The sequence below is a fragment of the Chelonoidis abingdonii genome, chromosome 4 (genome assembly GCF_003597395.2).
Source record: "Chelonoidis abingdonii isolate Lonesome George chromosome 4, CheloAbing_2.0, whole genome shotgun sequence".
Lineage (NCBI taxonomy): Eukaryota > Metazoa > Chordata > Testudines > Testudinidae > Chelonoidis > Chelonoidis abingdonii.
The window spans coordinates 65710133-65734518 of NC_133772.1; the positions used below are offsets into that span (position 1 = coordinate 65710133).

The 24386-nt window shown below is 41.9% G+C and overlaps 1 protein-coding gene across 1 annotated transcript in view; it reads right to left on the bottom strand.

The window, feature by feature from the left end:
- Positions 1–24386, bottom strand: part of SLC6A5 (solute carrier family 6 member 5) — a 60559-nt gene that overhangs the window by 11739 nt on the left and 24434 nt on the right. Inside the window, exons 8-12 of the mRNA XM_032794580.2 lie at positions 22598–22701; positions 19663–19787; positions 9102–9214; positions 8673–8804; positions 7412–7511 (exon numbers count right to left, since the gene is read on the bottom strand). Of these exons, the coding sequence (XP_032650471.1) occupies positions 7412–7511; positions 8673–8804; positions 9102–9214; positions 19663–19787; positions 22598–22701 (574 nt within the window). The remainder of the gene's footprint in view (positions 1–7411; positions 7512–8672; positions 8805–9101; positions 9215–19662; positions 19788–22597; positions 22702–24386) is intronic.

Here is a 24386-nt window from a genome sequence, read left to right on the forward strand (position 1 = left end):
ACGTGTAACAAGAGCTGAAGACAGATTTATTTCATCAACAAAAGCTCCTGCCTGGTACGATGCCAGACTGCTTGCTATGAAGGGTACAAGTATGTGAAGAAAGGTGTCAAGCAATTGTCTGGAGTTCAAAAAATGCATCATACCAATTTAAAGCGCTCTTAGAATAAATACACAAATGAAGATGTAGTTCCCACCTCTGCCAGTGCAAATTGTGGACACTGCACCCTACTCCTGTGAGCAGTCCTTATAAAACCAGTCTCACTGAAGTCAAGGAGACTAGCTGAGGGAGTAGAAATATAGATATGAGTGAACTATGATTTTAAATTGAGTTGGGATATTAGCATGAGCAATAAGCCCAAAACATATGACCAAAAAGAGTAAAATCACGAGAAAGAAGAACTGTTGTGTTAAACTTGTAAAGACCCTTCAAAATACCAGTGTGACCTCATTTAAGCTTTGAGCTAAAGTAATAGAAATAGAACACAGTTAATTGGGTACCGGTTGCAGTAAACAATTGGCTAGATAAAAAACTCCTTCAATCTGGCCTTAGCTAAGGTCCAATAACTCGCAATGACATCACTTGGTTAAAAAGATATAAAAAAGAAAACTTTTTTAAAGGGCTCCTTGCTAATACCTGCCTGACCATGTTGGAAGTGACCAATCCGGGGCTAAGCGCACCTGGGGTTAACCCATATTTTGACCAAATGCTTATAAATGTTTTGTTACTGTTTAGTAGTAGTAAATTGCTTAATATTTGGGCTTTTTAAGACATGTTTAGCTCAATAGTATAAATATTATTTGGCCTTTGGATTTAATAAAGGAATGTATAGGTAAATTAGTGTCGTGGTAATACCCTACATAAATAACACCAAGAAAATGTAAGATATAAAAGGCCCTTTATTTTTAGTGCTAACGAAAACCAGGGTCTCTAAGCTTTGACACTTGACTAATTTCAGAAGCTAATATTTGCTATATTGTACGTCAGCGTCATTTATTATTATTATTATTATTAACAATAATAATAAATACAAACGTCAATATTGTACTAAGAGGAGGGTCAGGAGAAGTAGATTTGACCTAATAGATCTTTTCGATTTCTAATTATTCTAAACTAAGATGCTGCATAAAACCTAATTCTCCTTTGCATAAGTGCTTATCTATGCTATAAGTATGTTAGTAGAAATGATTCAAAATCATGAGCAAAATGACAATTCTAAATGCTTTTGAATTAGCAGTTTGGAGGCCAGGTGCCAGATTGAGCCAGTGCTCATTGTAGGGTGACCAGATGTCCTGATTTTATAGGGACAGTCCCGATTTTGGGGTCTTTTTCTTATACAGGCTTCTACTACCCCTGACCCCCTGTTCTGATTTTTCACACTTACTGTCTGGTCACCCTAGGTCATTTGTACATGTAACAGGGCGTGCCTCTCCACTTGTCTTCTTTCCTGCAGAAAGTGCACCAACTCCAGCAGGTGTGTACTCAGTGACTTTTTATTTCAACTTTCCTTCATCAGTACTACTGAAGTCCCCATGGAACAGTCTGTTTACAGTAGCTACAGTGCTTTTGGCCCCCTCCTCAGGATCTATAGGGAATAGGGGTTTCCCTTCCATGAGGCCGATGTGTGACTGGGCTCAACTATTTTGTGTTCTCCTACCCTCCCCCACCCCCAGCACTTCCTTTCTGTGTCTCGTTATCAGACTTGTGCTGAATATTTATCCCACTCAGCCCACCAGCCCAATTAGATAATCACACCAATCAGCTTCCTCTAGGGAACTAATTAGCATCTAAGTCATCACAGTGCAGGCTTACCTGTTCACTCCCTGAACTCTGTCACACACCTAGTCCCTCTTGCCTCTCAGCCAGGTTTTGTTTCTCCTGCACCCTCCTTTCTTTAAGGGAGGTGCTGGACTCCTTCTGCTCATGCTTGCCCCCAGGGTGGCTGTCCATCTTTCACACACAGAAGTCACACTTGATGTTGGGGGTCACCTCCATAACTGTTTCTGCACCACTGGCAGCCTGTTTCCTCACTCTCTTTTCCCTTTCTTTTTTTGGTTTGGGGCAGGACCTGTTGCTGTCCCTTCTTTTTCTCCTCCACTAGGGACTCTGATTCCACCAGCCCCAGGAACTGTTCCTGGGATTCCTCTTCCCGCTGTTCTGGCAATGAGGTTCCCTGGAACTATTTCATCTACAAGCTAAGGGTTGTATTTTCCACTATCCCTTGTTCGAGGCTCTCTTTTCCCTTCCTTCATTTCTCCAGGGAAGTCCTGCTTTCCTCCTGTCTTGTGTCCAGGGTTCTCTGATTTTTTTATGTCAAGTCCCTTTGCTCCATTCCTTGTTAGTTTTGTTTCCTCCTGTGAGAGCCTCTGGACACATTTTCCTCTTATAAGGGAAGAGGCTCCAATTTGTCCCTATAGTGACTGGATGAGGCAGCCCATCTTCCACCCTATCCACTTCAACCTCTCCTTAGCCTCTAGGGGGATTTCTGCCATTGGGCAGAGTCTCTTCTTGCTGTGGATATATTCTAGTTTCAGGATCCCACTTGGCAGAATCCAATCCCACCAAATCTCTCCAGATGAGAGAATCCTGAGACAGTGCCCACCAGCCACCCCCTCCCCGATACCTCCTCCCCACTTTTACAGGGATTGCAGGTGTTTTCTTTTTCTGTTCATCTCTAATAGTTTTAGACCATCCACAAAATCTTGAGCACCCACATTCCATAATCAGGTAGCCCCATTTCATATATCCCAGCCACCCACACTGGTAGAAAACCACCCCCCCAGCTACCCACAGGAGTTCCCCTCATCTCCTCCTTTTCCCTTTCATTCATCCTGGGCATGGCCCTCTTCTTTCCGAGTTCAGTTCCTGAAATGTGTGGAATTCTTTCCTGGAAAGTCTGTGTTCACAAGCTCTTCTACAAGCTTACCGCTTCCTCCAGGGTCATCAGCTGGTACTTCCGGACCCAAACACGTGCGCTGTCAGAAAGGTTCTGGAGAATTTGTTCCAATATCTTCATGCCTTATTTCCTCTGCACTTCAGCCCTCAGCTGATACGTTGCCCAGTCTGATAATTTTTGCATGAATGTCTTGGGTCACACACTTCCAGTTCATCTAGTGTCCCAAAATTTCAGAGGTATTTTTCAACCAAGAGGTCAACCCTCTCCACGTTGGCTGCTTTTATCCTATCATAAACTAAGGCCTGTTCCTCACTCAGGGCCATATAGCCTGCCTTCCCTGCACAAATAGGGTGCCACACAGAAGGCCCACAATCCCTTATCCCATCCAGCTCCAATTGCTACCCTCTCAAAAGTTAATAAAAACACATTGAGGTATTCTGCTGGGCCCATCTTACACAGGCTTACCCCACGTCCAACTGTTGTTCCCTGACACTAGCCTCACCAGACCCTATATCAGTTCTGCTGCCCCTGCACCTGTTACTTTATGAACTCTTGCAGACTATTCTGCTGCTCAACCTGCCATGCAAGGAGGGACTGTCATTCCACGTGTAGGGTTTCTGGAACAAATACATAACTTTCTGCATCTTTTTTTTTTTTTTGCTCCACCACCAACCATTGTAAGGTCTGCTCCATTACCAGAATGCTAACTCCTGGCACCAGCTTCACCCATCTGGTCCTCTGTCCCCACCAATGGGAACATCATGATCCCAGACAAGACCCCATGCATAACAGGAAATTCATCTCCTCCTGTCTTCTTCCCTGCAAGAACTCCACTAACTCCATTAGGTGTTTACTCAGTGACCTTTTATTGCAACTTCCCTCCTCTAGTACTACTACAAGCCCAGAGCAACTGACTATTTACAACATCTACAGTGATTTGGCCCTCTCAGGATCTGAGGTCTCTGAGTGAACTGAGCTCAATTAGCCTCGTTCCACTTTTTCTTCCCCCACTGGCACTTCCTTCCTTTTACTATCTCAGGCTTGGACTGATGGGCTAACTGAATCTTTAACCCACCCAGCCTGATTATTTATTCACCCCAATCAGCTTCCTCTGAAGGAATTAATTAGCATCTAAAGTGTTCAGAGTGCCGTCTCACCTGTTCACTCTTTGCACTCTGTCACAGTACCCCACATCTGTTGGCCCATCACTTTCTGCAGACATCCACACGGGCCTTGATCCTGCAACCAACTTCATGCGGGCAGATTTGCTTGTGAAGAGCCCACTTAGAGGTCCGTGAGAGCACACAGAGGCCCCATTGTGGAGCCAGATGACTGAAAGTGAAGAAAATGCTGAGCACCTAAAAACCATGCAAGCCCATCATTTTTTTAATTAGCCTAAAGAGTGCTGTGGATACTGCTCTCAGCAAAGTATTGAGATGTTTAAAACTTTAGGAGCTTAAAGTTGGGCATCCCAAAATTGTAACACCCTAAAATTAAAGGCCTCTATTGAAAATGTGGGCCTAAGTGACTTGCCCATAGTCACAGTGCAGCCTTAAAAAGACACAAGTCTTTTCCTCCCACACACTATTGCTAACACTGGCACAGCAACCACAATAGCACTAGTGTAGACAGTGTCAGCATCCCAAGGGTGCTTTTACCACAGTGCTGTCGCAAACCTGCTATGATCAAATGTACACAATATGGTGCTAAGAACACCAGCTGCCACCTGCAGCCCAAGCTGCACTACCGCTCCCTCTGTTGCTACAACTCTCAGAGCCAGCGCAAGGCATAAGCAGACTAAGCAATTGCTTGGGCCCCGAGCAGCTTCAGGGAGCCCCTTATTTGATTTTTTTAGTATGTATTGTGTGCAGGGGACCCCCAAAAATATTCCTGCTTAAGGCCCCCAGTGGCTAGCACCACCTGTGACAACTGCTGCAGCTATATTGACATTAGTAATGGTGAAAAACTGTACAGAAAAAACAGCCAGCAACAGCCAGGAAGTCTGTAGTAGAGCCAGCAATAAAACCCTGGTCCTGACCCTCAGTTCTGTGCTTTGCCCACACAACCCTCCGATAGCCCATGAGGCTGCTGCTGTACTAGAATTTGTTCTTTTTTCCTGTTAGATTCCTTTTATGTGTTTCCATAAAAATAAAATCCACCACAAAGTGGCAATACAAATCTTATAAACAGGCCTCACTGTTGAGCTTCTCAAGAGAAATCATGTGGGAACTCAATCCATCTTCAAATAAGTCAAACAGGGGAATGTAATGAAAGAGTCCTGTCATTTTAATGCTTTCTTTTGGCACAGAGCAATATGCAATCACTCCATTTCATAAACAACATCTGGCACTGTATTTTGTGCTGTTTTAGCACCTATTGCCAACAGCTCAGCCAAAAAAAAAAAAAAAGGCGGGGTTCAGCTGTTCCCCCACATTACACTGTTTTAACTAGCATGCTGTTGGAGAAGGGCAAAGGTAAAAGCTGCTCACCTCTTCTGCCTCAAATTGTAAACATCTCTTTATAATGCTCACCCTGTTTGACTCTGGGTTATTTAGCAGTCAACTCTTCCCTTGGACTTAGATGGATGCATCAGTAGTTTCCATTGACTTCAACAGGAGCTGACTTCAATGGGAACTATTCATGAGCAGCCAAGGGCAAAAACTTAGCTCTGAAAAATATTTGGCCCCTTTTAAAATTAGGAGTTAATTAAGAGTGGTGAAGAGAGAAGAACTGATGTGTTGTAACATGTCTGGAAAAAGAGTGCAGGGTGCTCTCTATCAATATAAAATGTGAAAATGTATAATAGTTTGCACATATAATGCATTGCTATTTTATCTGAGGATCTGCATGTGCTTTACAAATGTTAGTTGAGTCTCACTGCATCCCAAAGGGGCAGGGAAGTATTACCATTGCCTTCCCACATGTAAACTGAGGCAGCTCGTCTAGGAGCCAGGAGCAGAAGCCAGGCATCCTGCCACCACTGCCCTCACCCCCCTCCCTCCCCCATGACCTGTCCTTTAGATTTCACTTCAGGGAATTTTGCCAAGCTTCAGATCTGAGTACCTTTAGGATAGTTATTTGGATGCCAAACTGGTAACCATTACCAATATTATCTGGTATTTTTGTTCTACCTAAGTGTGTTGATTATTATAATTCTGAATCATCTCTAATTAAAATGCATAAATGTTGTGGGCATGGGAGCAAAGAGCATTTTGATCAAATAAAATCCAACAGCCGGAAGTTCTCCTTTAACATTTCACATTGTATAGCTGGGTAACATTTCCCATTCATTGCACTAACTTCTGCCCTAACTTACCCCTACACAAACCCACTCCACCTGGGTCCATGAACTCAGAGAATTCAGCTCTACACATTTTAATAAGGTAACAAGATTTATATAATCAGAGGCACAGACTGATGGCAAAGGCTAACTTTAATCCCTGCCATGCCCATCCCTCAATGACACTACCACCATTTTAACTAGCATGCTGTTGTAGAAGATAATAAGTAAAGCTGGCTCAATAGCCCCAGTTATACCACTTTTGCCCCAATCTCTCCTTCTTTTCATATCCTTCACATAACTTTCACCCCTCAGCAACAAGTGGGCATTCTACAGTTACTACAAGGTCAATGTGCTTTGAAATGAGCTCAGCTTTGAGCAATTCATTTACAGATGGACCCAAGTGCCTGTGCACATCACATTACAGGAGCAGGGTCTAAAAATGAAACAGTGTGTGTGCCCATGGTTTCTCTTCACTAGAGAATTAGAGGGTTACCTACTACCAACTGATATAACATTAGATAAAATTCATCCCTGTCTGCACTGACTGCAGAACTGTGCTTCTCATCATGACCCCTCAGTGTCATGTTCTCATTTTCTAATGAAGACACGTCACCAAGTGTCTCCAGGAGAATGTTAAGAGTGAAGGCAGGAGTTGTCTTTTGCAAAGGGATAACTTCGCATTTCCTTGTACCGTTGTTGGACAGTGCCTCTTTCCAAGAATGGGTCTCCTGAAAATGTCACTCCTAAACAGTTTCGAGGGCCAGGATCCTCAGCTGGTATAAACTGATGTAGCTTCATTAATATCAAGAGAACTACACTGACTTACACCAGCTGAGGATCTTACCCATTGTTTAATTTATTGCATATTTTAAACAACTTCTCAGTATTCATCCAATACAAGGATTGGATAAATGTATAACAACGATAATCATAATTAACCACTTGCTGAAATGACCAGCCCACTGTTGGTCCTATAGAAATAGTAATCACTTGAATATATAAGTTTAAAGAATTGCTCTGGTAAGGAAGCATCACTGAATCACTCTCATTTAAAATAACATTTCTAAATCTCTTTTTCTTGTTTGCTAATATTGCATTGCACTGCTGAAGAGATTCAAAGCTAAACTTTCATGTGCTGCCACTTCCTTTATTTCTTATTTCATCATGTACCGTAAACATCGCTTTCGCCATATCCACCTCTAAATGCTATCCAACAACAATACTGATTTCTTACCATATATATATGAAATCCCAACAAGCTCAAAGATGGCAATGATGACAAGAGAGTAAGAAGCTGCGTAAGTGTCCACAAGCTGTAACATGTACAGTCCACCCTAAAGTTAAAAAAAGGCAATTACCTATGGCACACACATGCTATATATTGTATCTGTCTTTACTATATACTATTCCCACTTTTTGCATAACAAAGTGTGGACCAATGGAATAAAGAGATTTTCACCTCTAATTTGCTGGTTTGAATCCATCCCAAGGTCAGTAGTGCCAGAAGGAGTTAGCAGCTTTTCAGCAGCTTATGTGAAATGTGTGGTTGGATGTGTTCTCAGTTCAGCTCCCAGTTGATAGGGACTCATATTGCGAAATATCACCACAACTGACACCCTCTTTCTTGGCAATCTCAACAGACAGGGCAAGGAATGTCACTCACTCACATACACACACACGAAGCCCAGCCAGGGCTGAGGTGGGTGGCAGGGCAAGGAAGCTTACAGAACTCTTGTCCATCCTGCATCTGTCCTGTGTCTATTGCTGCCTTACAGCACCTTATATCAGCAGCAAATTCATTTTTAATGTACAATTTTTATTTATATATATTTACACACACACACACACACACACACACCCTATGGCCTGAGGTACTGCAGCAACCCAGCATGTACTGGCTGTATGCTGTATACACTACAGGACTATTTAGATTTCTTTCCAAAATTTTGATTGGAACTATTTTTGTATCCCTCCACCTGTAAGGAAAGGTGCTTTAGGCTATGTCTACACTGCCAGTATAGCTATGTCATTCAGGGGTATAAAAATGTGTTAGGCCTGACTAACATAGCTATGCCAGCACAAGTCCCTAGAGTAGACTCAGCTATACCAGCAAAACCATGTTTTTTACCGGTAAAGCTTGATTCATTTGTGGGGGTGGATTTTACTATACCAGTACAAAACTGTGCTTTGTAGATGTAGCTGTGTCCACATTAGGAGCACTTTGCTGGCATAGTATACTAGTATTCCTATACTGGTAAAGTGCTCCCAGTGTAGACATGGCCTTAGTACCCATGAGTCCCAGTTTACAGGGCATAGAAGGAGACAATCTCTGAAAAGAATCTTAAAACAAAATTAACAGTTCTTAAAATCCAGTATTTCTGGCTATTCCAGAGTCAGAAGGCATGGGCCATTGGGAAACTCGGACATAACCATTATCCCATAGGAGAGAGGAATCGAAGGACAAGTCACAGTGGTGCTCAAAGACAATATTTTACCTGAGTGATCATAGGAAATCCCATGATGAAAAAGGAAATGCAGCAAGCAAGAGTGAACAGTGGTTTGTGGGTACGCAAGTACTTGGGAAACTCATCTGAAACGGAGGTCACAATCGTCTCAATAGTGGCAAACTGGGATCACAGAAAAACAAAACATTAATAATAATCTAGCCTTTATACAAACTATGATATGATCAAGAAAGAGACTACATGATAAATTCATTGTGTACGTGATCGTGTTCAGCACCTATTATTTTAAACATTAACTATGAAAATTCAAAGCTTCCCTATGAATTAAGTATTATTGTCCTCAGTTCATTTCTCTCTTCTCAAAGAGGTTTAGTAACAGGCCACATAGCAAGTAGTATGTAACATGATCCTAAAGACAGAAGTGGTGGAGCAAGAGAAAAGGTGAAAAAAGCAGTTTACCATAGTGTCCAATCCAAGAGTTAGAAGCATCAAAAAGAATATTATAGCCCAGAACGGAGAGAGAGGAAGCCTTGTTAAGGCTTCAGGATAAACCACAAAGGCAATGCCAGGACCTAGAAATGACAAAAAAGGGAAATGATTGTGGTATCTTGAGTGACAACTATTATTTTTAGAAAGGAAAATATCAGGGAGCTAGAAAGAGCTAAGTTTCAGGAAACAATACAATGCTACTTTGTTCTAGTTTACAATTAAGGCCCAGACTCTGCTTCCCTTAGTCCACGGTGTGAAGTCTTACCTATTGCAAAGTAGGTGTAGCCGAATTTGGCCCTGGGTGGCTACTATTCTATTGCTTTCGTGTCCTATTCTTGAATAATGGATTTCAGCATGTTATATATAATATACAGTACATAATTTTCAAGTTGCAGGATGTTTAACCTGGATATTACACACTTCAGACAAATTTAGTTTCAAATCAGACAAAATCAGACCAGGGAAGTTCAGTTGTAACTTTCTTTCATAATCTGGAATTAATTTCCCACCATCAACAATCTCCAGACAAGGGGAGAGTGCATATACCATGGGTCAGATTCTAAGAGAGATTGTCTTATGGTCTATACTACTCACATTTGCCTGGCCTTCTGCAGATGCAGCTGGAAACAAGAAGTGGAAACAGGAAGGAAAACCAACACCATGTGACTAGCCACTTCTTTGAGGGCCATATGAGCATTCTGCAGATAACAGTTTGGGAACCGCTGCACTAGAAGCCGTGCTGTTGGCAGGGAGATGGACTAGTGATCTAACTAATCTTTTCCATCTCTAACACCTATGATTCCATGTCCCTCATGCTGTCACTCCTTTCGCCAAGCTTGCTGCCATATTCCATACTTTCAGTCTGGCAAATGTTTCATCTGTTCCAGTGTAATTTAAACAGCGCATCTTGAAGTTATTTCTGGAGGCTGCAGTATCATTTGTTTGAATCAGGATAGTGCTTAAAATAAAAAGATTGATTAATGGAAGCATTAATCCTAAAAATACTGGCATTTCCAATTATATGTGAGGTTTTAGGAAGACAAAGTAAAATAAGAAAGGGAGGGAGCATGGAATCACCACATGAGAAAGGGTGAGACAGCATGTAAAAGAGAATGTGAGCACTCAGAAGACTGAACACAAGAGAATGAATACGTGAAAGATACAAGATGGAAATATACAACAACACCTCCCCCCCCCGGATTCTTTGGCTACCAATCTGAGAAAAGCCAGCTTGTTAAGTGTTCATGCTTCAGTTAACCAGTCATCTTTGTGCAATCCATTCCAGCATAACTCAGCTGAATCCCTTAAGAGGTAAATGTTCTGTTACTCAAATGCTCTCTCTTGACATAGATAAATGGTTAAGAGAAAAGGTGTCGGTAGATGGTGCTCAGGAATATTTAGCATAGTTTCTGGGTATTGTAGGACCATTAAAATTGTGTGTTGAAATTGGGCCTCCTCTAGCTGCTCATTTCATTCTATGAAACTTGAGTAATTCTGTCAAAATCCCTATTGGTGCCAATTCAGCAGTTTCTTGAAGTACAAAAGGATAATGTACAAATTATTTCAGCTCAAAAATGACAGCTGTAGAAAACATTTTGAGCAGCATGCAGTATTTCATTTTTTCAAGATACTTTGTGAACCAGGTCTTTTCTTTCCCTGACAACTGTAGGGAAGACAAAAACCAATATATTTTCCTTAGTGAGCTAAAATCTCATGCCATTGGTTTATATTGGGCCATCTTGCATTTTTGAGATACTTCAGTGCCACTAAGGATGTGTATGCTGGCTTTATTTGCTCTGTAGTAATGAACCATCTAAGCTGCTCAAAAACAGTATCAGCAACTGTTTAGATGCTCAACTCTATAGCCGAGAGGTACACAACTGGAAATTTAATTTTAACCATTTCATGGGTTACAAGAAAAGAATCTGCCCTAGTATGTTTGATGGGATAATTCTTCACCAAAGTGTTTTCTTTTTTCATAAAGCATGCATCTATGTTTCCTAGTAAAGCTGATGGAAATGATGTTGCCTGTTTTTGGATACTTGGGATGGAGCTACATTCCCATGCATGTGTTTTCAACAGTTCCTCTTAGAGATACTTGTCACCTTCAAACCCAACAAGTACAAAACGGGTTATTTTAATATGCTCTGTTGCTTGGTCGATTTGGAGTTCACTGCTTTTTCAGACTGAGAGGAGCACCTCCTCAGATTATCACTCATATGAGCATAGCCTGTGACAAATCCTATTTCCAATGTTTCTTTACCAGTGGAGAGGGGGAGAGTTGCTTTCAAGCTATCATCATATGATGGTCAGAAGCAGATATACAGTACAGCAGGCATGTAAGTTTATGTATGATAAAACTGCTATTACTGTCCTGTCACAGGAAGACAGGCAAAATGACTTATAGTTTAAACAAATTTCACACACCTTCCACTTGGTTGGCCAGGAGAAGACCATCATTAGCTCATCCAGTAGAGCATCTGTCTATGAAATACAAGGGTCCAAGTTTTTGGATCCCAGATTTGGTAATAATGCAGTCCAGTCATCAGATGGGACTGCACTAAAGGTTGTCTGGTTTAGTAACTGACAAACATAACAGAGGAGACATTGAAGGCTGAATTAATTGAAGTTGACTTCCCAAATAGCATGTCAGTTATTTCTTGCTAGGGAGAAGAGGTATAATTGACCTGCTAACGTGCTGTAAAATTCTCCTCTCACTCACTCGAGTTGTTGTTTCTGTAGTGTAGTAAGCAATTCATTCCATGATTGGTTATTCCAGGCTAGAACCTAAACAGATTCTACATGGTAGAACTATGTCACACAAGCTAGTTTTTCGAGATGCAAGCTAACAAACCCAGGAGCTACCATGTGTATGCAAGCCCAGCATCCTAAAAATAAAGAATTACCTATAGGTTTACTATACCCTAACTGCACCTTTTATGTCTCAGAAGAAACTTTAGAATCCAGCTGATTATGCTTCCAACACTACATTCTACCACTTCTAGTCTATGGAACAACAATTATACAGAATGAACCAATGAGAGCATCTCTTTCATCGCCTTGTTCCTTCCATTACAATTTTTTTTTTTTTTTAACTGTAGCAGCGTTGATAATATAAAACTATCACTGCTCTGGGAAAACATATGCTTCAGTGAAAGACTGGTGAATGGAACAAGAAATGCTTCTATCCATGTCACTGGCAATATTCCCCATAAATTGAATGTTACAGCTAATGCTACCTATGCTCCATTTGAATCCTGCAACTCTACCAAATGATCCAGGGCACTGAATGAAAATTCACACTCATTAACACTTACTCTGGAAAGAGCGCTTAGTAACTGGAAACATTACCAGACTTCTTGATTTCTGTGTTCCATTATCAACTCACTAATACAGCCTTTGAATCAAGATGCTCACCGGTTACCTTAGACTCTGTTCTGAGCTTTTAACTGCTGGATTTATCCACACAATAAAGCTCTTAGAAAAATAGCTTAATGTCTACACATTAATGCAGCCAGTGAAACATCTTCATGCCCAGGAGTCATGAGTATGTGACATTCACTTCTGGAACTCTTCAGTCCTCCTTATGTTAGGAGCCTCTTTGTATTCTGTGCTGTTCTCCCTCATTCTCTTATGAGTCACTGAGGCTCTTCTTCATTTTACTCCTGTTCTTAGAAAGGATTGTATGTGTGCTGAAGGTTAATCTGACAATATTATACACTTTTAGCATTCCCACGTGTACATAAAAAGATCAGTGATGGTTGCATAATTATTTTTAATCTGCGGCTTGTGTGCTCATACACACAAATTGTGGCAAACTCATCTTGTGTCTTTCCATTTGAAATGCTTCAAAGGACTTAATTTTGGCTTAGGAGTCACAGTGCTGTGCCCGATGTTATTTAAGAGCTCTCTTATGCTCTGGACAGCATCTCTTCCCTTTGTCATTTTCATCAAAACTTTACTTGTTGCCAGTAGTCATTAAGTAATACAGCAAATAAGTAAAAAATGCTTCAGTGCAATGTCATACTCAAACCACATCAGCCATATCCAGTCAAATGTAGTAAGCAAATAATAAAAATACCTATTTCAAATGTAACCCAAAGACCAGAGCCTCTGTTGGGAATATGGAAATTAATATTGAAATATGGAAATTAATGAATGTCACAAATAGAAAAGTAACGTTCCCTAACTGGACGTGGATGCAGAGAGGGAAAACAAATCTTTAGTACACCAGTCACAGAATACACAACAGTACCTTCCATTCAAATGAAACTGGAAAGAAACAAAAAAAGACTATTAAGCTTCACTGCATGAGAAGGATGTCACACATACTCCAGCATATATCCAGGAGAAGAACATACCAAAATCGTAGGCCCTTGATGTGAAAGAGAACAGCATTCAAGGCTCATGAGATTATAACCAAGGATGGTCACTAGCTACAATCCCCAGGGTTTCAGCTGCCTTCATTAAACATAATGGCAGCACACCATTACCCAGATGCTACTGTCTGTTATTATTTGTATTGTGGTAGTGCTTACAGGCTCTAATCAGCATCGGGGTCCCATTGTCCTAGGCAAACATATAATGGAAAGATGGACCAGGTAGAAAACCAACAAACTTCTACTCTGCTGATATATATGTTAGTATTTGAATAAAGCTGTAATCCTTGAATTCCAAAGCTAAATATCCCTCAGATTGTGGGACTTGCAACATCTTATCGCAAAAAGGCTTCAGTTCTCTCCTTTTGTAACTTCTGCAATATGCACTGGAGCTCCTCAGGTAAAGCACTTTTTGCTGTCTAGACATAGTACACTGCAAAATGTATCTCATCATGCTGTATGTGGTTACAAAATAGATTAGTGAATTGGGTTGCTTTAGGTAGGAATACTGAATGAGCCTAATGAATAGTTTTACTGAATGTTGCAACCACTGACTTATATACAGTGTTGTAGCCATGTCAGTCCCAGGATATTAAAGAGACAAGCTGGGTGAGGTAATATCTTCTATTGGACCAACTTCTGTTGGTGAGAGTTACACAGCTCTTCCTTGGTTCTGGGAAAGGTACTCAAAGTGGCACAGCTAAATACAAGAGGATCACTTTGAATAGTCCTTCAGATTATCGTAAATAGTTAGCACATATTCTATCTGTTCAACCTTATATTTAGGGCAAGGTAGGAACTGGGAGAGATGATCCCCAGAGGGTGGGGGGGAATAGGTGCAGTATATGATTCAAAAAGGGGAATGGTTTGTGACTCTTGACCAGCGGGTCAAATCAGCCATTTAGAAGAAGTGACCAACTGTCATATAACTGTGGAAGATGGCTCGTTCTTAGGGAATCTAGGGATCTTTCTCAGAAGTTCACTCAGTCTCTGAATTGATAGTGAACTGGGTGAGACCACTGAGCTGCCTGTGACTTGCTGTGTATTCTTCTTGTCACAGGCAAGGTTGCTCAAAGATTCTAAGGAAAGTAGAGGGACACATTCCTGTTATGTAGAATATCCAGTAAAGAATGTTGAGATTTTGGTATCTCCCCTAGTGGAGTCTCTAGAGCCTCTGCAATCCTTTTCATGAGATCCTGAAAGGTCTTGAAATCACCCATGTAGGATGATGGGAGGGAGAGGATAACAGCCTTGTCTAGTGAAGAGGATGATTTGTGAGAAAGTGGAGTCTCCTCCTCTGCACCTAGCTGTTGCTCTTCTGGGAGTCCTTCCAGTGGAAGTGGACCTGTTACTGGTGTTCTTACTTGCCCTCTGCACGAGGCCATGCTGTAGAACTGGTCACCATTTGGGGCCCAACAGTTCCAATGAGCCCACTGTGATGGGACACAAGGAAAAAGGGACAAGATCCCATGTTTGCTCTTGGCAGGGTTGATGGGTCATTTGTTTGCCGGCGGCGGGGAGGGTGGATCTTCCTCAGGAAGCACCTCAGGGAGGGAGGCTGGAAGGGCAAGGTGTTGGAATCCTGTGTTGGAGCAAGAGATGTCAGTACAGGAGGGTTTGTCAATACTGGAGGCCAGCGAGGGACCAGTAAACACATCAGTACCAGCGGTCAAGCCTTTGGAGAAGGATGTGCTAAGACAAGTGGATAAGTCAGTACTTGGAAATCCTTCATAGACTCATAGGTCAGAAGGGACCAATATGATCATCTAGTCTGACCTCCTGCACAAGGCAGGCCACAAAACCCTACCCATACACATTTATAACAACCCCTAACCCATGACTGAGTTATTGAAATCCTCAAAATTGTGATTTGAAGACCTCAAGCTGCAGAGAATCCACCAGCAAGCGACCCATGCCCCACGCTGCAGAGGAAGGCGAAAAACCTCCAGGGCCTCTGCCAATCCGCCCTGGAGGAAAATTCCTTCCCGACCCCAAATATGGCGATCAGCTAAACCCTGAGCATGTGGGCAAGACTCACCAGCCAGCACCCAAGAAAGAATTCTCTGCAGTAACTCAGTTCCCATCCCATCCAACATCCCCTCACAGACCATTGAGCAGACTTATCTGCCGATAATCCAAGATCAATTGCCCAAATTAAACTATCCCATCATAACATCCCCTCCATATACTTATCAAGCTTAGTCTTAAAGCCAGATAAGTCTTTTGCCCCCACTACTTCCCTCGGAAGGCTGTTCCAGAACTTCACTCCCCTAATGGTTAGAAACCTTCGTCTAATTTCAAGTCTAAACTTCCTAATATCCAGTTTGTACCCATTCGTCCTCGTGCCTACATTAGTACTAAACTTAAATAATTCCTCTCCCTCCCTAACGTTAATCCCCCTGATATATTTATATAGAGCAAGCATATCCCCCCGGAGCCTTCTTTTGGCCAGGCTAAACAAGCCAAGCTCTTTGAGTCTCCTTTCATAAGGCAGATTTTCCATTCCTCGGATCATCCTAGTAGCCCGTCTCTGAACCTGTTCCAGTTTGAATTCATCCTTCTTAAACATGGGACTCCAGAACTGCACACAATATTCCAAGTGGGGTCTCACCAGCGCCGTATATAACGGCACTAACACCTCCTTCTCCTTGCTGGAAATACCTCGCCTGATGCATCCTAAAACCGCATTTGCTTTTTTAACAGCCATATCACATTGGCGGCTCATAGTCATCCTGCTATCAACCAATACCCCAAGGTCCTTCTCCTCCTCCGTCGCTTCCAACTGATGCGTCCCCAACGTATATCTAAAATTCTTATTATTAATCCCTAAGTGCATGACCTTGCACTTTTCACTATTATATTTCATCCTATTACTATTACTCCAGTTTACAAGGTGGTCCAGATCTTCCTGAATAGTATCCCGGTCCTTCTCCGTGTTAGCAATACCCCCCAGCTTCGTGTCATCCGCAAACTTTATTAGCACATTCCCGCTCTTTGTGCCAAGGTCAGTAACAAAAAGGTTAAATAAGATCGGTCCCAAAACCGATCCTTGAGTGACTCCGCCAGTAACCTCCTTCCAGCCTGACAGTTCACCCTTCAGTACGACCTGCTGGAGTCTCCCCTTTAACCAGTTCCTTATCCACCTTACAACTTTCATATTCATCCCCATCTTTTCCAATTTAACTAACAGTTCCCCATGCGGAACCGTGTCAAACGCCTTACTGAAATCGAGGTAAATTAGATCTACCGCATTTCCTTTGTCTAAGTAATCTGTCACCTTCTCAAAGAAGGAGATCAGGTTGGTTTGGCACGATCTACCTTTAGTAAATCCATGTTGCAATTCGTCCCAATTACCATTGACCTCAATGTCCTTAACTACTTTCTCCTTTAAAATTTTTTCCAAGACCTTACATACTACAGACGTCAAGCTAACAGGCCTATAGTTACCCGGATCACTTTTTTTCCCTTTCTTAAAAATAGGAACTACGTTAGCAATTCTCCAGTCGTACGGTACAACCCCCGAGTTTACCGATTGCTTAAAAATTCTCGCTAACGGGCTCGCAATTTCACGCGCCAGTTCCTTTAATATCCTCGGATGGAGATTGTCCGGGCCCTCCGATTTTGTCCCATTAAGCTGTTCAAGTTTGGCCTCTACCTCAGATGCGGTAATATCCACCTCCATATCCACATTCCCGTTTATCATCCCTCCATCATCCCTAAACTCCTCACTAGTCTTATTAAAGACTGAGGCAAAGTACTTATTTAGATATTGGGCCATGCCTAGGTTATCCTTAACCTCCGTTCCATCCTCAGTGTATAGCGGCCCCACTTCTTCTCTCTTTGTTTTCTTCTTATTTATGTGTGTCAGATAGGGTTCAGTAGGCCCATGGGGGGGAGGACAGTGACCACATCATACCAGTGGTCAACCCTTCATAGAAGTATGTGGAAGGACTGGAGCCTGTCAGCTTCGAAAAGGGTAAGTCAATACTGGCAGACAATCCCTCTTGGTAGCCCTTAACAGAGGGGATTCTGGGTTTTCCAGGATGAAGAGGTCTTTGTGAGGAAAGATCTTGGACAGTGCTGGTGAATCTGGATGGTATTTCTCAGGAATCAGCACATCAGGCAGTATCATGGATGATTCTGTGCACATTCTACTGTGGCCTGAAGAAGACACCATTGTCAATGGCTTCAAGGCCTTGGTCTTGGAGGAGTCCTTAAGCTTAGAAGTTTCAGATTCTGATACTGATACCAATGCCACTTGAGACTGCTTACTGGAAGGTTTCTTGGTATGCAGCATGCTCCTGTTAGGTGAACCCAAGGTCTCAGTACCAGAGGAGGTAGAAGCCTCAAGGTACCCATACCAGGATGCAAGGTTTCCTTTTTCCCCAGGTTGAGAGGATGACTTCCCTCCTCTCTGTCTTCCTTTTTGGAGAATGGGGTCTCTTCCTTTTGGATAGTCTGGAAAACTCAAAGGGCTCCCAAGATTTGTGTTTAACATAGCTGGAGCAGGGGCAGTCACCGGAGCATTCTGAACAGCTCAGGCAAAAGTTTTGGGGATAAAGGGGTGGCCCTTGAACCATGCAGGCCACAGCTACCAAGGGCCAAGCTGAAACTGAGGCCCCACCCAGGCGAAAAAAGAACGGGGGGAAGAAGTCCCACCAAAAGCACAAAAGTTGTGCTAAATAAGAAAAAGGAAACGAGAACGCTGTATAGCTACCAAGCGGACATTGCAAAACTCCCTCTAAATCCACAGGCAATTGAGAAGAAACTGGAGCAGCGACACATCCCTCCCCTCCCTCCCTATATATCCTTGTTCTCAAGCAAGACAATCCATAAGGTACAAGTGAAGACTCACAGAAACTGCTGACAAAAAAATCTCTGATTAGGAATGTACAGGCACATGCACACCTGACATGGAGAACCCATGGGCACAGTAAGTCAAAGGAGAATAGCAGTTATCCCTCTTTGAGACTATTATAAGATCCTCTCAACTTCTTTTCTCTGTCCTGGCCAATAAAGCTCTTACCCTCCTACCTCCCATCCCATAAACAATCACACACAAAGCACCAATTCACCTGTCAGTTGTACTCACTCCATATTCATACATACATACACACCTCTGTCAATCCAATCCATACCACTCCACTCCATTAGCCAGCCCTGCTCACAAACCTCTCCTTGGTTCCACCTTTCAGAACCTTGTGTTCCCAGCTTCTGAACTGACCCCTAGCTTAAAGCCCCCCTCCCTCACATCTCACCGCCAAATCAGCAACCCCTTTTAACTGTTACTGGATCTGGGCAGTGCCTAACATGCACCACATCAACACAAGTCCCAGACCCTGGAAATAAAATCTCTAAAAAGCAAGCCAGGTGATTGAAGGATGCATATTTGTAATAGCACCTGGAGAAACCCCCCTCTGCTAGGCAGTTTTCTCTACTTTCCTGCCTCCTGGGTTGAAAGCAGCCAATTTGAGCTGCTGCAGGAAGCCAACAGAGCTCTCTTCCATCCCCTTATGACTCCTCTGCCCCCCCCCCCGCCCCACACCAATTGCACAGGAGAGGAGAGAGAAGTAGGGAGCGGAAAGATCCCAACAGCTCTGCTCCTTCCTTCCTCTTCCCTTTCTGTGATCAATGGGATGGCTACTTGGGTCTCCCTCCCTGCAATATTCATCCTGGGAAGGGGGAGAGGGGACCCTGTTGCAGTCCTCCCAAGCATCGAGGGTGAGAAACCCCAGCAACTACAGGAGAAGAAGAGGTGAAACTGCAGGAGAAGGGTGCAGAATTGATGCAGGGAAGAGGCAAATGTGCAAGTGATGCTAGACACCCTGCCCACTCCCCCTCACACATACTTTCTTCAATCTACACTGGGCCTGGGGGAGCAGGAGCAGAAGCAGTGGGGGACAGACTGTAGGCTAATCTGAATCAGTCTTGCCAGGGGCCTGAAACCCACAGTCTTGCTTTGTTCTGCTGCCTATTGCACTGCAAGAGGTCCTGGTATGGCAACTGGACTCCTCCAGCACACACTGCAGCCATACTCCCCTATTCCAACTGATGCACACTTGTAGTGCAATAACAATACAATTAAAGATAGATCATTGAATACACTCGTACACATTTTGGAAGCTAATCTAAGCGGGGGGGAAATACTGTACCTTGGTCTGCCACATCTTCAATATCTACTTTGAGTTCATTTGCCATGAAGCCAATAACTGAAAAGATGACAAAGCCTGCAAATATACTTGTGGCGCTGTTGGTGCATGTGACTATCAATGTGTCCCTGAGGAGAAAAAGACATGTGCCAGCTTGCTTTAATATGTAAAAGAGAGCTTTGTAGACAGTACATGTGCTTCAAGTAACAAATGGGCACAAGCAATAAAAATATTGATAAAGATACTTCCCACCCAACCACACATCAACCCCTTTTTCAAGGGAATGTAGTGCTGGTGAAAGATGTCAGGCTGACCTGGAGACAGAAGTCTTTGGATGAGCAGTTGCCACAAGAAACAGCAGTACAAGATTCCCTGCACTGACTCACCAATGTTCTGCAGAGAGCTTCTCAAGGGCTAAGCTGGACATTCAGCTCTCTTGCCCTTTCAGTCTTTGGCTCCTCTAATGAAACTGCCTAATAAAGCTATGATGAATTGTGATGGTGGGGATTTTATTGTTTGTGATGTGGATACCTGTCCAACAGATTTTGTGTAGGTCGCCAACAGCCATGACTTTCAGTCAGTTTGTCTTTGCAGAATTTAAACCAGACATCTCAATGTGAAGTTTTCCATATCCTGTATCATTTCCCCAGCCTCCCACATCTAATCCCTCTGTCAAGTACTTTCTGATACAGTGTTCATTATCTTTTCAGAGTTGTGAGGAGCAGCCTCAGAAGATGTGTGTGCCCGAGTAGTGGGCTTTATTCTTTAAATATATGTGACTTTATAAAGAAGGAATCCATAATGATCCCTCTCCAGAGTTCTCACATCCTGGCTAAGATGTCTATTCTGCCATTAATACACTTCAAACTCTATGAATACAGAAGCCCCTTGCCAAAAATTCAAACCCCGGAAAAAAAGTTTTTCCAAGTTGGCATTGAATTGCTCACAGTCTCACTGACTTATTAGACCCAAGAAGAAAAGCTATGTAGAAAGCCGTCAAGTTCCACACTGAGCTGACAGCATCCTGGAGTCCCTAATGGAGCATCTGTTAAATGAGATATTACAATATACGATCATTCTTCAGTTCTGTTGAAGGCAGATAACGTTCTGTTTGGAAGGAGATCACTGTGTGCTAATCTTGTTCCAAAGGAAGGGTTTTGGCTGGGACAAGCCTCAAAAGGAGTAAGAGAGAGAAAATAGGAAGCATTATCCATTGTTTCAGTTAAAGGGACATGATCAAAGAGTTTTTGTAACACATACCCTAAATTTTGGGCCTAAGAGGATTTAAGCAAGACAGGCACAGTTCTAAATGGTTTCATGAGTTTAAAAAAGAAAAAATATTTTCACTTACATTTTAAAAATAATTACATTTGCCTTTGTTGTACTAGAATGAACCAATTGGAAAACAAAACTGATTATATAAAGAGAAAAATTAACATGCCTTATTTTACCGTCCAAGCTGTGTGATATGTAAAATTAAACCAATAGGTGAAAAAGCACTAAGCTTCTTAAATTTCTTTCAGTTTTAATACTATGAGATTTATTAATAACCTAAGAATTTTTGAGGTTGTTTTTTTTTAAAAAAACTTGGTAGTGTACCTTTAATTCTGAAGTTCAGCAAACATTTTCCAAATACAGTAAGCCAGTAGCTAATTAATACACTAAGCCACCAGAACAGGAAGATGACATATTGTGTTTTCGCACCTGCATGTTTTCCTCATGCTTTGGAGCATTGTTTTTCCAAGGTTAGAGGAGTCCAGACAGCACTAATAAATCCAAGACATGGGCCCAAGATTTTTGAAAAACAGAACCTAAAATTAGAACTTGGAGAGTGCTGTTGAGCCCTCAGCTCTTTTGAAAAATCAGGCTACATATTTAGGTGCCTAATTAGGAATTTAGGAGGCTAATTTTCAGCTTTATTTTTTCAAAAATCTTGGTCCAGGGACTTAAAAAGATACTCAGAAACATACTTATCAGGTAAGTAGTGCCAAAAACGTGCTAGGTGCTTCACAGATGTTAAGGATAAGATCCTTGCCCTAACAAGCTTACAATCTAATGTCTTGATTCAGAAAAGGACTTGAAGATACGCTTAAGTCCATTCCTATTCAGGACAACACTTAAGTATGTGCTTAAATGCTGTTCTGAATAGGAATTCTTTCCTGAATCAACACCTAATCACTCCTCTGGAAATCAATGGGAGTTTTGCTTCAATGGAAGAAGGACTGCTTCTTAAAAAGGCAGTATCAGTGAAGCAAAGGAGGGGGGGAGGGCAGAGCAATGTAACAGCAAGTGAGTTAATCGTTATTATAGGCATTGCATGTATCTTAATAATTATGCTCTTTTAAATGACCATTTCTTCTATAGAATTTCTGAGGAAAAAATAATCTGAGTGAAGACAACTTTTTCAACCAATGAAATAGAACTTTTTCTTCAAAAATAAAAATAAAAAAAAAAAGTCTCCTAAGTTTGTGACCTGAAAGAAATTTTTTTTAAAAAAAACGTAACATTGGTGTAAATGAAACTACAAGAGTAATAAGCAGCCTTGTTAGAAACAGGAATCACGTAAGTAAAAACTGAGTGTTACTCACTCACGCGTCTCTCAGTACAGCTTGACCCTCACCTAATTGTAATCATGAGTTGCTCTTCAACAGACATTACCAATTGTGCAGGATTTCATGCCACAGCCCAGAGTCCTTGACAGCTTTCGGGATTGCTTTTCATCCTGGGACTGACTGCTTGTAATGAGAACAAATGTCCCACAGGGACTATGATGAGCTCAATGCACATTTTGGGAGTGGTGAATTTTGAAATAAAAACCTACAACAAAAGTAGACCCTTTCCAACCAGATTTCAGCAAATCAGAGGTAGATCACATTTTGGATTTAAACTACTTGATTGTGTGTCTTGAATAATATTGATTGATTTAATCTCTCCATACCTGTAGCAATTATTATGGAATTTGTTATATGAAGAAAGAGTAATTAGACCTCCCCACGCAGCAGATAACGAGAAGAAAATTTGAGTGGCAGCATCTTTCCATACCTAAGAAAGCACAGGAACAAAAACAAACAGTGTCAGCTTCAGTGAAGGGCTTTGGGCAGACTAATGAAATCAATGGTGCCATTAAACATTACAGGTAATGTGTTAACACAAATGGTTTAAATAAACTCAAACACAATTGATGTTAATAAGACAGCAATTTATGGTCAAATTCTGTCCTCAATGTGATAATTGCACATTAGCTTGAACAAGAATGATGCACCTACCTGAGGACAGACTAGAACCTTTGGCAAATATAGAAAACATATTCAGAGAATGAAATTCTGTATAAAACAGAATGGATTTACCTGTGTTCAACAAAGAAAATGCAGATCTAGAGAAAAAAATGTTCAGTCAATACTAATAGGTTATCTATCATATCCCCAAATCCAGTCAAAATGGCATTTTCTCCTCTTGATGCAAGGAAGTAACTCCACTTTGTGTTAGCTTAGTTACACACCATGAGCCAAGTTCAGCTCCAGTTTCAATGGGAGTTGTGGGAACTCACTGCAGAGGTCTGAATTTCATCATATCAGAGGAAAATACACCTGGGATCAAGGCTTTTAAAAATATCAGTGTCATAAACAGATGGTTAAGGGTTAATGTCTCTTTTACCTATAAAGGGTTAAGAAGCTCAGTGAACCTGGCTGACACCTGACCAGAGAACCAATGGGGGGACAAGATACTTTCAAATCTTGGTGGAGGGAAGTCTTGTGTGCGAGTTTTTTGGTTGTTGTTCACTCTTGGGGCTAAGAAGGACCAGACGTGCACCCCAGGTTTCTCCAATCTTTCTGAAACAGTCTCTCATGTTCAAATAGTAAGTACTAGCTAGAAAGGCAGATTAGTCTTATGTTTGTTTGCTTAATTTGCAAATGGTGTATTTTGCTGGAAGGATTTTTACCTCTGTTTGATGTAACTTGAAATATCAGTCTAGGGGGGGAGTCCCTCTAGGCTATATAAATCTGACTCCCTGTAAACATTTTCCATCCTAATTTTACAGAGATAATTTTTACTTTTTTCTTCTTTAAATTAAAAGCTTTTCTTTTTTAAGAATCTGATGATTTTTTCCCCTGTTTAAGACCCAAGAAGATTGGTCTGAACTCACCAGGGATTGGTGGGGGAAAGGTTAATTCCTCTCTGTTTTAAGATCCAAGGAGTTTGGATCAGTGTAGCCTCTCAGGGTAACCCAGGAAGGGAAGTCTGGGAGAGGTAAAGGAGAGGGGAATGGTTTATTTCTCCTTTTTTAAAACCCAAAGGGTTTGGGTCTTGGGTTCCCCAGGGAAGGTTTTGGGGAACAGAAAGTGTGCCAAAACACTATATTTTGGCTGGTGGCGGGACTATCAGATCTAAGCTAGGAATTAAGCTTGGAAGTGTCCATGCCGGTCCCCACTTTTGAACGCTAAAGTTCAAACTGGGGGAAAAAAATACCTTGAAATGGTGGCAAAGGTGGGATTTATAGAACCAAAAGCCAGTAGGATATTTTCTCTCCTTTCTAACTGCTTGGATGCAGCCTAAAAAGATGTAAGATTTAAGAATCAAGTCAGTGAGTTTTTTTTCCTCTCCTTTCTGGCTGCTCGGATAGCAGCCTGAGGGCAGAGCTGTTAAGTTTTAACAAGGGTCTTTGTTAAGAGATGGCTTCAAGATGGGAGCAAACAGACAGCAAAAAGGCATTTGCAAGCTGAATTGCT